This window comes from Empidonax traillii, unplaced genomic scaffold, assembly GCF_003031625.1.
Source record: "Empidonax traillii isolate 1590-97213 ecotype Southwest subspecies unplaced genomic scaffold, ASM303162v1 scaffold531:size451153, whole genome shotgun sequence".
Taxonomy (NCBI): Eukaryota; Metazoa; Chordata; class Aves; order Passeriformes; family Tyrannidae; genus Empidonax; species Empidonax traillii.
The window spans coordinates 294,254-310,238 of record NW_020955724.1 but is presented as its reverse complement, the minus strand read 5'-3'; the positions used below and the strand labels follow the sequence as shown (position 1 = coordinate 310,238).

The window sequence follows — 15,985 nt, the reverse complement described above, 5'->3', positions numbered from 1 at the left end:
AGCTTATGGTGTGCAATGATTTTTTTTCCACTGATGCTCGGCTCGCATCTGGGCAGGCTGGAATCACTTTTAACTGGCTCACAGTAAGTCATGATCTTGCCATTCCAAAGGGAGCACTGTATATCCATGCAAATACACTGTAGTGTGCATGATGATACCCAAAGATCTGTTAGTATTGGGTACTTGACCAGGCTGAGATTAATTCCTCCCACTTTCTCCTACCAACTCATCATCTTCTCTAAGAGTTTACGTAGGTGCACGCTGCCTGTGAGCTGATTTACTGTACACAGGGTGACATCAGAAGAAACATTCCTGAGTCAAGGAGTTACATCAGTGAACTTGAGAAGATGAAGCCTGATGAGCGTAAAGAGCTACTTTTCAGCAGAATTTCTCATTCTCTGTTGTTGGTACTTTTCATTCTAGTAATGGAAATTTTCAAGACCTTATACATCCCTAAAAGAATACACTACTGTCACTGATCTTACATCACCTATGGATTTTTTCATGGAAGACTCCATGACCCAGAGGCCACGATGCACAGTTGTATCATGATCTTGGCTTATCTTCATTCAAAATGATTTTGCAAAGAGGTGGATGGGGAGACTGTGAGCAAACTAAAGCTAATTCAAAAAGAGAGAAGGAGAGGGAGAGGGAGGAAAAGGGAAAAGAAAGAAAGTTTAACTGCTACTAAGCCAGTATTAAATTTCTGAAGATCTGAGAAAAATACTGACAGGAAGTACGAAATTCTGGTGAAGAGTCAGAAGACAGCAATCCAGCAACAGAGATCAGATGGCATTAAGGAGAATGGAAAGCTGACAATTCCCACACTGGTCTGATGACCACCTGGACAGTAGAATCTGTCCAAAACCAGAGTCCTTTCACGTTACTCATACCTGTATTCTGTAAGCATTATTCAATCCGTAAGTTCTGTTTATTCAGGTGTGCTAACAGGTGACTAGGCCCTGGCCTGAGGTTTAGCTAATCAAACAGACCATGAAAAACTCTGGGCATGACACAAGCAACTCTGAACACTGCAAATAACAGAGCGAGACGCCGGTCACAGTTACAGACAGCACTGTGAGCAATGGCTGGACTTCACAGGTAGAGAAGGGGGAGTTACGCAGTAACTTCACATGTAATTGGAATGGAACAGTAGGGATTCTTTTGGGAGTGGAAACTTGCAACGCCAGCAGCACCTAAGTAACTACACCAATAGCTTGTAAAGCTGAGGCAACTTGGGAAATGGTAGAAGAAATATGTATGCAGGTACAGATGTAGAAAACCTGGGGCAAACAGGGAAAAGGCAACTGGGGACAAGTTGTTTCTTTGAGATACGAAGGGCAAAGAAATGGAGAGGTCAGGGTGGATGGTGGAAGCATGGGAAAAAAATCAAGAAAAGGTAGAGTAAAAGGGACTAGGTGAATGCAAGCAAGCTGCTTATCTGACTAAGCCCTATGTCCCATAGCTGCAGGCTACCCAATCTTTTTATTAAACCTTATTTCTACCAAATTTCTGCATGATTCTGGGGAAAGGGTGAGGGCAGAGTGAGAGGGAGAGAGCACTGCAAGTCACAGGATTTGTGTACATCTATATTTTCATTAGCAAACTTCAATCTTGATCTGCTGGAATAGAAGAGAAGGCTTGGGCTGTGTTCCTATTTATGGGAATGATGTTTGTGTATTGTGGGTGACAAGGAGTGAAGACATCAATCTCTTTGTTGTCTGTGTGGCTGATGACGTTAGTGTTGTGTGTGTGTGTGTATCTGCACCTCTGCAATACATATTCTGCTTGGGTTTTGGCTTTGGTTTTGCAAAAAGGAACAGCATCAGCCACAGCTATCAGTCTGAGACAGAAGATACTGCCTGGGTCTTAGACTGCACCAGATTTGTCTCTAGTAGAAGAAATCCCTGCCACCTAAGCTGCTCCTTAGCATTGTTTGGCCTCAAGTTGTGTATACCCTGCTAGCAGGGTCTCAGTGCACACTAAAAGACCAAATAAAAACGATCCTGTGGAAGTCACATAAAGAAAATCCACCTCACATGTCATTGTCCTTCAAAATTTAAATGAACTTCAAGGGAATAAAAAATTAAGGATCTCAATTTTGGGGCTTGTGGGGCTAGAGTCATGAGTAGTAAAGCTGAAATTAAGCCTTCAAACTGTCTTCCTGAGGTTGACAGAGGTTGGAAGAAATACTGCCATTCTGATGTTGATGAGGTAGAAAACACCCTACTGCAGGGGAACAGATCATTCAAAGCCAATTAGCACAGCCAATATTTAAACTGATGACACTTCTTCCCTAATTGAAATTGGGATAAAGAGTCAGTTTTGTTGATGTTTAAATTAAGGGGCTGCACTAGTTCAGCTTCAGCCAGGACTGAAAACAGATGGTTCAATTCTGAGAAGATTTCCATGATGGATAATATGCAACAGTCGATAACATGACTCATCTTTCCACAAGCAGTAATGGTTTCAAGAAGCAATCCTGGGAAGTGAACAGAAAGCCTACTGATTTTCAGTAATGGATGTTTAATTTTGGTCCTTTTGTGTTTTACAGCTTCTTAGGCCTCTCACTGAAACCAAAGGGTTTTTTTTATTTGGATGAGCAGATTCTCAAGAATCAACAAGGGTAAAACTCTTTAGCATCAGCTTATCCTGGGCTACTTAATTCATCCGTCATTACTGATAGAAATAAAATTAAAACGCTGCTTATTTTACCTGATAGGTAAGGGCTCATATTTGGATCCCAGCTCATAGAAAAGGGTATTTGAGTGCTGGTATGGATATAGAAATTGCTGTGGGGGAAAGTCTGCAAAGCTCTATTGTGTAGTTCTTGCACCTAGATACATACCTTTGATCAGACTGAAATCCCAAGAGCACAATAATTACCGACAAAGTTTTTATCCAAAAATAAGTTACTTACTGAGCTAGTGCTTAACATTCATCCTTAGTTTCAAACTGATTCATTATTCAAATGAAAAATAATTTTTTAAAAACATTTAGAAAAGGAATTAAAAACAATGTCTCTAACAGTCTCATATAATGAAATCTACAGTTTTGCTTGATATTTTAATGCAAGAAATTATGCCATGAGTTCTAGTTTCCAAACAATCTCACCACCACAGATAATTGTTCTTGAATGCTTACCACAATAGCTCGATGCAGTGAAGACATACACCAACAGGAATAATTATTGATCATATGCTGGAAGGGTGACCCACTCTTAAATTTCTGTTTCTCATAAATATTCTACAAAGGTTTTCAAAATTAATTATGACATTTGCGTTTCTTATGATCTGATTTTCTAAAACATGTCCCTGCGGGTTTGATTTTTCAAACACTGTATCTCAGTGAGATCAGGCCCTGGGGGAATGCTGTGTGGCAGATGCTTTTGAAAAATCAGTCACATGTTTAAGTACATGAAGAGGAATTTTTTCTTAACATTGCTAAAGAGAGCAATATCTCACTGGATTTTGGTGAGATTTTTCACTCCTTAAATGCTGGCAAGTTTCGCTAAGTCTTCCTCAAAGTAAGCTCTGCCATTTCTGAAAATTCTACCTCCAACATCTGGCATGAAACTTTCTGTGACAGACTTTTGGACACAAGGAGCTGTTCATTCAGCTGAACATACTTAGTACTACCCACAAATAAACCTATAGTAATTTTTAAAAAACTGTAACAAAGGTTAGCACAAAATCAGGATCTAAATAGCTCTGAAATAAACACTATTCAGAAGACAGGTCATTAACACCAGTAAGAATTTACTTCACATTCCAAGTAGTTTTTCTTCCTATAAAATTATTTCTAATTATTAAGAAAGTGGTAGCTTCCACAAGCCTGATAATAAAGCAGGATTCAGTGGTGTTAGGCATCAAACAGAATTAAAAGACTGTTATTGCCCCAAATACATTGTCAATTAACTAAAGATAATATTTATAAAAGCTGAGATCAGAGCACACAAAGATTTTAAGTTTCACTTACACCTACACTCAGAACACAGCAGAGTATTTGGAAGATAAAAGCAAATCTGACAGTGCTATGTAGTGTCAAATAAACGTATGACACACCCCAGCATTTTATTGCCTGATACAGCAAGACTTTTTATTCATATCAGATTGAAGTTCAATGGTTTTCTCTTTCACTTTATCTTCATGTTCTTTTAAAAACCTGGGGGAAAGAAACAATGCTTTAGAGAAAAAAGTCAATAATACCCATAAGAGATCAAACAAAAAGCATTTTCCCAAGCCTATAAAATTGTCCAGAGAACAACAGAAAATGATAGAACATTGCAAACTAACAAACAAACAGAAAAGTACAATTATGGTGCCTCCATCACAATACTGCCTACTTTCATTTAGTTAGAAAAATTTAGTGCTGATTGTTAGCATTTATTGTATATTATGGAGACTCAAAACAGTGACTTCTATTTGTTATTTCTGAGGCCAGAACAAAACAGAACCATATCCAGCTACCTAGACACTTATCAATTACTTGACATTTTCACAAAATTTCACTCATTTCAGCAACAATATTAAAGATTTGCCAACTCATTACCATTGTCTTCTTTTCCGTAAGTAGTTCAGAGGGGACATATTTTCCTGTATTTATACCTCTAGCCTTTATAAAACTTCAAAAATCCATTTCTCCCTGTCTCCCAGCCCCCAGGCAGACAGCAGAATTTCAGCTGTAATGAGCAGAGGGAAGAAGCTGCAAGGAGTCAGCAGCATCCATTTTCAAGTATATTTCTCCAGACCTTCAAGACATTCTTGCAAGACCTATCACAACATCCTAGGCCCTCAGCTTTCCTAGCAATAATTCATGTGTTTCTGGATCTATACAGAGCTTCCCTAGCTTAACACAGGACTCTTTATGCACCTGAGTAACTACTCAATCAGAGCAATAGGGTCAGGCTACAGACCAGTTTAAAAGGAACAAATATTTAATCTCTCTAAGTTCCTATAGAACTAATTTAACCAAGATAATTCACTCTGTTATCAACGACAGGGCAGTCAGGCACATGAACTTATAGACTGTGTTTTTCTTACCTAGCTAAGTGAAGCACAGACTTTTCCACATTGTACCCAGAACATGCACTGCATTCATAGAAAATTAAATTGTAATCCTACAATCAAACAAAAAGACCATTTCAATTATTTTTGCACAATATCTTGCTCCAGTTTTAAAAAAAACAATGCAGATAAGCTGAAATATGCAAATAAAGAAACAGAAATAGATCATCTTAGGAAAAATTATGATTTAATTCTAGAACTAACACTAAAGAGTAACAAAAGAAATCCAAGTACTGGTCACAAACAACAACCTTATGATTCTCTTAGCAGATATTTGTTCTATACAGTAGCTTTGGCTGTAAGAGCTGAAACACAAACATGCCTTGTAAGGTACTGAAGTCTTGTGAACTTTCTTTGTGACACTCAGGCAACTAGTACATCACTGAGTGCTGGACAAAGCAAATGAAAAGAATTCCAGTAACTTTTGTTTCATCTTTTTGTATATGTGAATTTTTACTGCACCTTCTCTTGCAGTCAGCCTGCACCTTTGGTTTTGTACCTCCTGGGAGCTTTGCAATTAAGAACAGTAGATAAATGATCAAGTCTTGGAGAAATTCTCAGCACTTCAGCTGAAGTCTTATCACCATAAGTGCAAATGCAAGAGATTATCTGCACAAAAGCTTGACCTGGCAGTGGTGACTGCAAAGAAGTTTGAAAGGGAATGACAGATAATCCTGCAAAATAGACATCTGTCTAACTTCACAACATACTACATTACAGCTCATCTACACTGCCTCTATGGAATTAGAACATGTCCTTTTACCCATCCAGATTTCAAGGTTCTATTCACTTTCCACTTTTCTATGTGTCTTATTGCTATTTATGGCAGTAGCTTAAAATTCAAATAAATAAGTCAGTACTTTAGGAAATAACAATCACATCTGCAAATTTTCATTTGTTTGTTATAAACTGTGGTTACTGCATTAGTACTTATTTAACCACTCTTCATAAGACACTTATAATTCAGTTTTCAAAGGCTCCCATTAAAATGACTAGGTATTCCAGTTGTAGTAGGGCTTTTTTACATACATACAATATGCTTCAAAACTCACACAACTTTTGTAAATTTTTGTTGTCTTCACGAAATTCCAGAGACAAGAAGTGGAGGAAAGAATTGTCATAAATATGGTAGTTTATTTTAGCATCATTAACAAAGGGCTTCAGTGTTAACATGTTAGTTTTGAATATGTTGTTAATGGTTACATTGTTCTAGTAAAAAAACAGGACTGAACCACTTGCAGGAATTTCTGGATGGCCAGATATGCACAGAAGAGCAGAGAAGGAAGAAATCAGGCAATGTTAGTGTTGGATAGCTTTTTTTTTTTTTTTTTTAAATCAGTGTTCTGTATGACATTTACAATTGCATAACCCTATGATTCTCTTGCTTTTCTTAGGAAAGGTTTAAGATAAAATTTGACTGGGTCAAATCTCTTGCTAGCTATGCAAACAGAAGTTTGAAATAAAATTTACACTCTCTTCTTTCTGCTGAGCTGGTCAGGACTCTAACAGAAAACTCACTGTGGTCAGCTTCCAGCTACTTTATGTCAGTCAAGCAGAGAGTGATGATACTCCTCTGACATCTTCCCCACATACAGCAGAATGTCACTAGAGGAGAATTCCCAGTGATGACATCATTTACACTGGTATGAATCTGAATGGATTTTTCAACAAACTGCATGGGTGGAAAAAGAGCAATTTAAACTCAATTGATAATAATGGTTTAATTCTCTCTGTCTGGCAAAAGGTTTTCTCTGAAAGGGGAGACAGTCTGGAAATGCAAAGTGTCATTCCTTTGATTCAAAGAGGAAACTTTAATTGATAGCATACACAAGGAGCACAAAGTAGCAGAAGGCAGGACACATATAATGAATAAGCCAGGGAACGCCATCCATCTCCATCCAAGAATTAGCTATTGAACCTTGGAAAGCACTGCCAATTACTCCATTTTAAAAACTTACCTACAAATCAGCAGACATCTAAAGAACAGTGAGGAAAATTAATTATTACCAAAGGGAGCTGGGCAATTTCTGTCCTGTAAAGTAGCATCACTGAGAATAGCTCCCTCATTAGCAGTATTTATGTAACAATGCCACTGACAGGTTGACAAAGGAGACACTGTATGAACACACAGAAACAGTCCTTATCCCATGAAGCATATATAGTCTGCAGTCAAGGCAGACAAAGGCATTACTATCTTTTTTATAGTTGAGGAAGAGTGACAGAGAAGGATTTATTGACCCGTTTAAGATCTGTCAGGAAATACATGCAGGGCCAAAATAAAATCATTCTGAGTATGAGCATGCCTGAGCCGCACCTTTATCATAAAGCATTTTATTTTAATAATTGTCAGTGGCTACACTAATCCATTCAAATAGAACATTAGCTGTTCCTGGATGCTCACAAGATGTCTGAATACTCTATGTGTTGTTGTGCTTATATGATCTCCTGATCACACCAGATCAAGCTAAGCTAAATAGAAATTTGTTAAATGGAGTTTTCTTTCTGGATCCTCAGCTAAAAAGGTCAAATGGACTTCCATGATCCCTATGGTCATTCCATTCCCCTTTCACAAGGTGGAACACAAACTGCAACTACAGGACTTCTCAAATGACAAGGACTCTCTTCAGGCTGCCGTTCTTCCTTTTAATAATGAACTGTGCTGCCTGCCTTGCAAAGGAGTTACGTGAATTTGTAGTACACTGACTTACAAGATGTTGGAAGGGAAGACGCAAAACAATGGTTAACACAGCTGGGCTGGAATGGACTCTGAAAGTAGACATTTCTTTCTGACTACAGAAAAAGCTAGGTCAAATCAAACCTATCCCATGAGACACTGAAACAGTCCTTAAAACTGTTGGACTTCAGGGTCAACAGGCTAATCTGATTCTTTGTCTGCACAAGAGCAGCTTGTTTTCACCAAATATGGTTTTACTTGTATCATCTCATCATCCAGTCCTGTGTATTTTGGATCATTTGTGAGTAATTCACCGTAAGTGATTATTCACAAAATAGGTAACTCAGTTGCGTTCACTAATAGAGACAGTGGTATGTGGTTTCATAAGAATTACATGGTCATTTAGCAAGAATTAATATTTCATTAAAATTCATGGTTATTATTAGCTCAGCAGGCAAATTATTATAATTTAATTATATCTATGCTGCTTTTCAACTAATCCATTGTCATTAATCATTCCTTAACTACCTCAGGCAGCACATTCACACAAATGAGTCATTCAGATCCATTCATTTGATTATAACCACCTTATTTGACAACTTTCTTTGTTTTACTTATGCAAAACATTTTATTTTTTTTTGCATGACATGTTAGAATTAATAGCCTGGTGGGCTGTGAATTCTATATACTAGAATGATTCATCTTTTTTTTAACTAGTACAATTTTTTTAGAGAGTGAGATGACACGCAAGACACCTACTCTCTGTCCATTTAGCATTTATTTGTCACTTGTTTTTTCACAGGATTCAGTGTTACACCCTGGAGTCCCTTCTAGCCTCCAAGGTCTCAAAGCTATTAGCATTTCCGTGCATACAAGAAAATAAAGCTGATTTCCCACAGGGAGAACCTTTGAGGGATAAAGTTCCAGATTGATATTGCTCTCCTATAAAATCAAAATAATGGATACAAACCTGAACATGGAGGTACAATTTCAAAAGGCTGTATGAATAACCAGATTAAGATAAAAAGAGATCTGGCCCTAATTCTTTCAGTTATAGAGAAGTGCCTTGCAGCAATCTATCCTGCAAGAAAAATTCAGCTGCATTTCAAATTTCAAAAATACCCTTTTTGGTTACTAGCAAGCAGAGCTGTAAATCTATTTTCAAAGGAGAAACATGTAAATATGTGAAATCCAGCACGTTGTGTAATTTAGGTATATTCAGTTAATTTTTCAGGAATATTGAAATGACTTATTATTAAATAAATGAATATTCTGCAGGCATTGATGTTCAAACTATATGCACTGCATAGAAAGATTCAAAAGAAAATTTGATAGGCATGGCACACAGGAATATAAACAAGTCTCCAGTATTTGCAGTCCCTTTAATGCTTAAATTACGCCCATGGATAACCAGTACTGTGATAGATGCAGACTGCTAACTCATTTTATCTCTTTGATGGAAAGTTACTAAAAGTAAACATGTTTTCTACTCCTACCACAGGAGTAACAGATGGTCTTCTGTGGTTTTACAGGAGGTAGGAGGGAGAAAAGGTCCCCAAATTATCTCTCTTTTAAGAATCCATCCACAGAGAAAATGGAGAAAAAAAGAGGGAATAAAAAAAGAAGAGAAGAAAAAAATAGAGAGAAAAAGAGAAGAGAGACAGAAGAGAGATAACGAGAGTGAACTCCTAGATTACTTTTTTCTCCACTCACTTTTTGGTTTGGTTTTTTTTTTTGTTGTTGTTGTTCTGTTGGTTGGTTTGGTTTGGGGATGTTTTCTTTTAATCTAGACAGTGTTATAACTACTATAATTATCAGCACTTACATCACTGAGAGCTGAACTGATGAGTGTGATGGGGTTCCTAATCCTTAAAAATACTCATCTGATCAAAATTAATCTCTGTTTCTGTAAATTTAGACACACTGAGACTCCATTTTAAAACCTTCACCGTCAAGCTTTGTAAGGGAACCTTACCTTAGCAAGATGCTCTCCCATTCCCATAGGGACCTCACGTTCCTTTTCATTATCAGTTTTATTACCCACCAAAAGGACAGGCACATTCTCCCCTGTTGCCTCCTGCAGAATAAAGAACAAACATCAGCTGAGTGAGGCCTTGTATTTAAAAAAAAAAAAAAATCACAGATCAAGAGGATAAAAGCTAACAAATGTCACACCATAACAAGACATTTAAGACTTAACACATGAGCCAGGTATGTGGCACTCTACTTGCAAACACGTCAGGAATTAAAGTTGGATTAAAGACATGAAAAAGACAGAATGCTAAGATTACACTAGCTTGGCATTTTTTTAATAACAGCACAGAAGCTCATTAGACTATATTAAAATGGAAGAGAGAAAACCACCGTACTACACAGGCTCAGACATTGTGTGTTTATTGCCATTGCTTTTCTAATTACATAGCCAAGAAAAATAATGCCAACACCTGGGTACAATTACGCCAAATGAATTACATGAAACAGTGGAGAAATACACAGAATAGGCCCCCAAAAATACAGAGAATAGACAGAAATCAAAATTCATTCTGAAAAGGGTTATAATTATCACAGTGAGTGCCTTCATAAAGTGGGCTGAATGCTACAGCAGTAAATGGACTTGGCCGTATGTCCAACTTAGCAACAGTTTGCAGCAAACAAAATTAGTCAGTAAAGAAGAGTGAACTGTTACAGCTCGGAAAAAGGTTTTAACCACAATATTCAATCTTTCTGAATCAAAATCTAAAAAGCTCTCCTAGCTTTTACCATGCTGAATTAAAAATCACTGATTTATTAAGATCATATATTTAATAAGGGTCTGCTTTTATCAAATGCATGCTAACATTACTTAAGTAAGACTACTCATGTGGAATAACTATGCCTGCTTGGAAACATTCGAATGACTGAGTCCTAATTTGAACTCACAAAGCCACTTCTTGGTCTTTATGGAAAACAGAGTATTATATTAGAGCGCATGGCCAATAAAATCAGACTAAATGATCTTTACATATCAATTTGTCCCTTACTTTTTCAGTGAACAAACAGGAAGTCACACTTTGTTCACACTGACTCAGCCCTTCATGGCAGCAGCCTGAGTTTTGTTTTTTGTTCTGGCCACAAGCAAATTCAGCTGCTCACACTCTTAGTACGTTTTAATTTTTAGTTTACTGAAGTCACTCGGTGGCATGGTCTAGGATTTTATTTTCATGTGGTTGAAAGAATGATTTCCAGGAAACTGAACTGTCCATCATGAGACAGTTTTATAGCACTAATGTAGTACTTTGTAGCACTTCAAAGTGTATTTTTAAGTTTATGGTTTATGTTCACAATATGGTCAATTTCCCACAAGCTGCATGGTTTGACTTGGTTGTCAAACTGCTAGTGCTGATCAGTGATCATCAGATCACCATCACCGATCAAAGTGCCTCTCAACACTAGCAGTGATCCCATGGGAGTCATGAGATAAATTACCTTTATGACAAATCAGAGGGCTCCACGCTGAGATTTCCCCACGCCCATATCTGAAGTCCTTTAAAGCCTGGAACTATGGGGTTTTTTTCACAGAGATTAAAAACACCTTTAATGGTAACTGTGCAGACCAAACTCACGAGCAGAAATGTACTTGTGACAACACAAGAAACATGCTGTTTTCTGTGATTTGCCCTGCTAACAGCCCTTGTTCAGAAGAAGGCAGAGAATAATGACACAAGAGTTTAAAGTTATGTCATGTTACCTCAATGCTTATCAGCCACTGCCTCACAGCTGTGAATGTGTCTTTTGCTGTTATATCGTACATCACAATGACACCATCAGCTTTTCTGAAAAACTGCTTCGTAATACTTCGGTACCTACAAGTAAGAATGTGTTTATGGCTCTCTTCAACAGAAGCAGTAATCTGATACAGAAAAATTTATAGTAATTCCCCCCCCTCCCCTCCATTTCCCAAAGGAATATGCTGCCATAGAGTTTCTTCTGATCATCACCTAGTAAGAGTTAAAGCCCTGTTAATGGGGCTCACCTATGCATTCTAAAATTCCATAAACTAGTCAAGAGAGAAGCTGTAATACTGATTTTCACTGCAGACCCTGTTTGAAAGATGAAGCTTATTATAAATCATAGCAAACAATCTCATTCTTCTTGAAGCACCAGACCCCACACATTACTGCAAAGACAAGTAATTTGTTGGGGGAAAAAAAAAATTAAAAGAAACTGTTTGGAGAAGTTCTTCCTGCCGTCTTTAATTGATTCTGGGTTAAGCTGGATAACCAGCTGCATATCTCACCTTCTCCCACCCTCTTTATTTTAAGATTGGAGGAGAAATTTCCCCTTCACTAAATGCTCTTTAGTAACAGAAAACTACAGAACAGGTGAGGAGATGGGGAAAAAAAATACGCTGAAAACTTAAAGAAATTTAGAGTTCTTCGGCTACAATGGGATTGTTTTGATAAAAAACTCTCTTTGTTATCTGCTAAGAAATTTTCTGCCATATAAATAATTCTAGGTTCATTTTAAAATCAGTCTTCCTCCTAAAGAAACTGTGCGGTGTTAAACTTTTAAGAGTTCAAATAAGAATCTCTTTTACAGATTGGCAGTTTCTCAATGGACTTCGCAGCAAATCAGCACACTATTGACACAAGGGAAGGATTTAAACTGGCTCTATTAGGAATTTGTTCCTCTCCTGAGATGCAGGATTAGGTCCATGCTTACTAATCTTCAAACAGATGATTCAAGGAGGCAAAACCTTAAAATGTATGCTAGTTTTGATTGGGATAGAGTTAATTCCATCACGCAGTCCATATTTCAAACAAGGAGTTTTGTCACTCTCACCCCTCCAATTCTCTCCTCCATCCCATTGAATGGGGGAGTGAAGGAACAGCTACACAGCTTAGCTGACTACTAGTGTTCTCACCGTTCCTGGCCAGCAGTGTCCCAGAGCTGCAGCGCAACTTGGGTATTATCTACTGTGACAGTCTTCACGTTGTAATCCACACCTACAACAGAAATGCAAGGTAAGTTCTCTCTTTATATGCTGTTTGAAAACTGGATCCAGGAAATAGCAAAAACTCCAGAAAGGTTACAAGATAGATATTACATTAAGAATTATGTCCATAGTCTCCAACTATCAGAGGACAATGAGAGCTTTTATTTGCCCAAAGTTCTTCAGTAATAAAATAATGAACATTAATAGCATAGTTCAATATTGTAAAAGCTGTAAGGTAGGTCAATTTCCAAATCAGGGAACATGAGTCAAGGGTCCATTTGACAGTCCACAGCAGTCCAAGCCATTTAGCCTGGAATTCATGCTGTATAACTTCAGCTGTATGAAATTTGTTAGTTTAGTCAGAGCTAACCACATAACACCTTCTACAATTAGTGGAAAAACATACGGCACAGCACAGGGGACAATGGAAATTAAGGGAAATGCTGAAGATAAATGGATGGAATATGTGAAGAACCTCCTACCTACCCTGTTCAGAATATAGAAGATGAGCTCACTACAGTTACATTAGCCCCCTAATTAAGGGGATAAATGGAAGTAAGATAGAAATTAATTTCTCTAAACTTTTAAATGAATCCTCTCCCAATTTCCCTAACCTGTGAAGATGTAAGTAAGTATCTTCTGGATATTTATAACAATAATTAGAGTCTTAAATGTCAATCAGTCACTGCCTCCTCCTAATGACAATCTGCATTTTCTTGTATCACAGTGTACTGTATCACAAAACCACAAAATCATTGAATGATTCAGGTTGGAAGGGATCTCAGTAGGGCATCAACCATTTCTTTGGAGCCATTTTCCACATCAGTGGGATTTTTGCCACTGGCAGTAATGAAAAAACATCTACGTCTGCATTCCTTCAACAGACAATTACAACATCTGCATTGAAGACATATCCATTGCGTATGTCTCAAGGGAAGAAATCTGAACTGTTCTGTAGAAATTCAATGAGAACACTTCTCCAGATTGTTCACTTGACTTTTCAACTGGCTGTATCTTGCCAGCCATAGTCCACACCTATGAAACTCATTGATGTGAACCTTAAAAATCAAAGCTATGACAAATACTTTCTCGCCATTTTCTTTGCAAGAACCCTGGATGATCAGCCAAAAGATGAAAAAGGTCAGACTCACTCCTTTTCTTTTGGAAAACTTGCACACGCTGTGTAAGACCTCAGATTACAGATAAGTGTATTGGCCACATACATAACATCACGAATAGGACACAGCATACAGGTCTACAGGACATATGAATAGACAATTGCATTTGGGTGTCTAAGCTCCCATTCCAGTTAACAAAGATGTAGTCAGTGAAAACCTAGAAGTCTAGGAAATTACTAAGCTCACCTTGAAGTAGGCATCAAGGGTCAGGTTAATTGGTGCCTAGGCTCTTCTTTCTGACTGGATTAATTTGGAGAGAATGGGAGGGTAGAAATCAGCTCTTTCCTCACAAGAACCTAAAACTTTGCATGTCCTACTTATACAACACCTGAGATGCTCTTTGGTAATCAACATATTCCATATGGCAGAACAGCCAGGAGACCTGCTCTCTTCCAAAGCAGCAGGAGGACAGGATATCCATTTCAGAATAGTCAGATCTAAAAGGAAATTCCAGCTTCACTGCAATCAGTAGGATTTTTCTGATTTATTTCAGTGCTGCCAGGATTTCGCATCTCCATCAATTATCTGCTTCCCAGTTTAGGAGAACTCACTTTGCATGTCCTACTTATACAACAGCTGTATGCTTCTGTTTTATAACACATGGCCTATCTCAGTAGAGGCTGCTAAGTACTATTGGAACAAAAATAATAATAGGAATCATGTTTCTTAAACTTACCTACAGTAGCAGCTGTGCCTGGGAAAAAACGATCTTCACAAAATCTTCTTAAGAATGAAGTCTTTCCCACACTCGAATTGCCCACAAAAATAATCTTGAATAAGTGCTCTGGGACAGAGTTTATTCTCTCCTCCTTCAAGTAAGAGCAAAAATTAGTCTCAAACTGTTCTATAAATCTTGTTCCCTCTCCAGTTTGAGGCTGAGATGAGAAAAAGAATAGTTTAAATCCTCTCATGTTCTCCATTACTCATGAAGCAATATTCTGTTTCTTAAAATAACTCAGCATTTCAGATGTTTGCTATGCATCATTCCAATTATTTGAAGTGCAGTGATTTGCACTGAGCTCTAGAAGTATACTGAACATGAACCTTTGCATGACATTGCATTGAAAAATGAATGAAACTGCCTAAATAAAACAGTTTATGTTCATGGCCACAAATCAAACTTTATAAAGCTTCACACAGCTCCGCTCAGTAGCTTCACCCTATACCAGTGACACAGAGGAAGCAGCACATCTTCATCTACATAACAGAAGCAAAGTCATAATTTTTTGGCTTATGCCACCAGACTCTTCTCTTTGCTACTACCATGGAGCCAAGAGCTTCCATCCAATTACTGCATTTCTACATCCGTTCAACATTACAGGCAGAAGCAGGGGGGAAAGAGAGAGACAGAGAGAGAATTAGACTAGTTAATCAGGCTGTAAACATTCAGCTATGTTTCTGTCATTTCATTTTTTAAGCAGAAGGAACAACAATTTGTTCTGCTTATCCAAGTCCTGTTTACTGCAGGCTAAGCAAAGTGGATGCTGGAGAGAATATTTATATCCTCTGTCAAGTAGGTCATTATTGCTTTGTATGTAGATCAGGAGTTGCTTAAGGAAGAACACTGTAGCACCAGCTGGTTTGCAGGGAGTGCCCTAGCTGGTCTCTTCTATTTTACATAAAGGTGAAGGAAAAGGGAGATTGAATGTTTGTTTTGAATGCTGCAGAAGGGGAGCAAGATCATGATGGTCCTGGCATTAGTATGTTGAGTTGGGGGCTGTGAGGAGCGAAAGGAGGGAGGGAAAGGCCCTCTGCCAGTCATTTGAGGTGAAGAACTCTCAAGACTGCTGCCTTCATGCAGACATAAGAACTGAATTCGCTGCCCAACAGTACTTTGAATAAGACACTGAAGTAGGGGCTTGGAAGGGTATTCTACAAATACACTGAAATCTTACAGAAAGCAGAAACAGAGTGCTGCACTTGATGGGGAAAAAAACCCAAGCCACAAAACCTCAAGCTGCTGTCTTCCTTAGAATGGAAAAAAAAAAAAATAAAATCATTCACTGCTGTAAATTTTGGGGACAAAAGTGCATGTCTCTTTCATGAGCTGGGCTAATAGCCCATTACAATTACACAGAGGTTTCTTATTCTC

General features: G+C 37.9%; 1 protein-coding gene across 2 annotated transcripts in view; it reads right to left on the bottom strand.

The window, feature by feature from the left end:
- Positions 1 to 3,741: 3,741 nt before the first annotated feature.
- CRACR2A (calcium release activated channel regulator 2A) overlaps positions 3,742 to 15,985 on the bottom strand; it is a 54,849-nt gene continuing 42,605 nt past the window's right edge. Inside the window, exons 13-18 of one of the 2 annotated variants that reach the window (XM_027897127.1) lie at positions 14,570 to 14,702; positions 12,644 to 12,725; positions 11,468 to 11,582; positions 9,716 to 9,817; positions 5,043 to 5,119; positions 3,742 to 4,164 (exon numbers count right to left, since the gene is read on the bottom strand). In XM_027897127.1, the coding sequence (XP_027752928.1) occupies positions 4,074 to 4,164; positions 5,043 to 5,119; positions 9,716 to 9,817; positions 11,468 to 11,582; positions 12,644 to 12,725; positions 14,570 to 14,702 (600 nt within the window). In that variant the 3' untranslated portion in view covers positions 3,742 to 4,073. The remainder of the gene's footprint in view (positions 4,165 to 5,042; positions 5,120 to 9,715; positions 9,818 to 11,467; positions 11,583 to 12,643; positions 12,726 to 14,569; positions 14,703 to 15,985) is intronic. The other variant, XR_003572719.1, reaches the window with a different exon arrangement.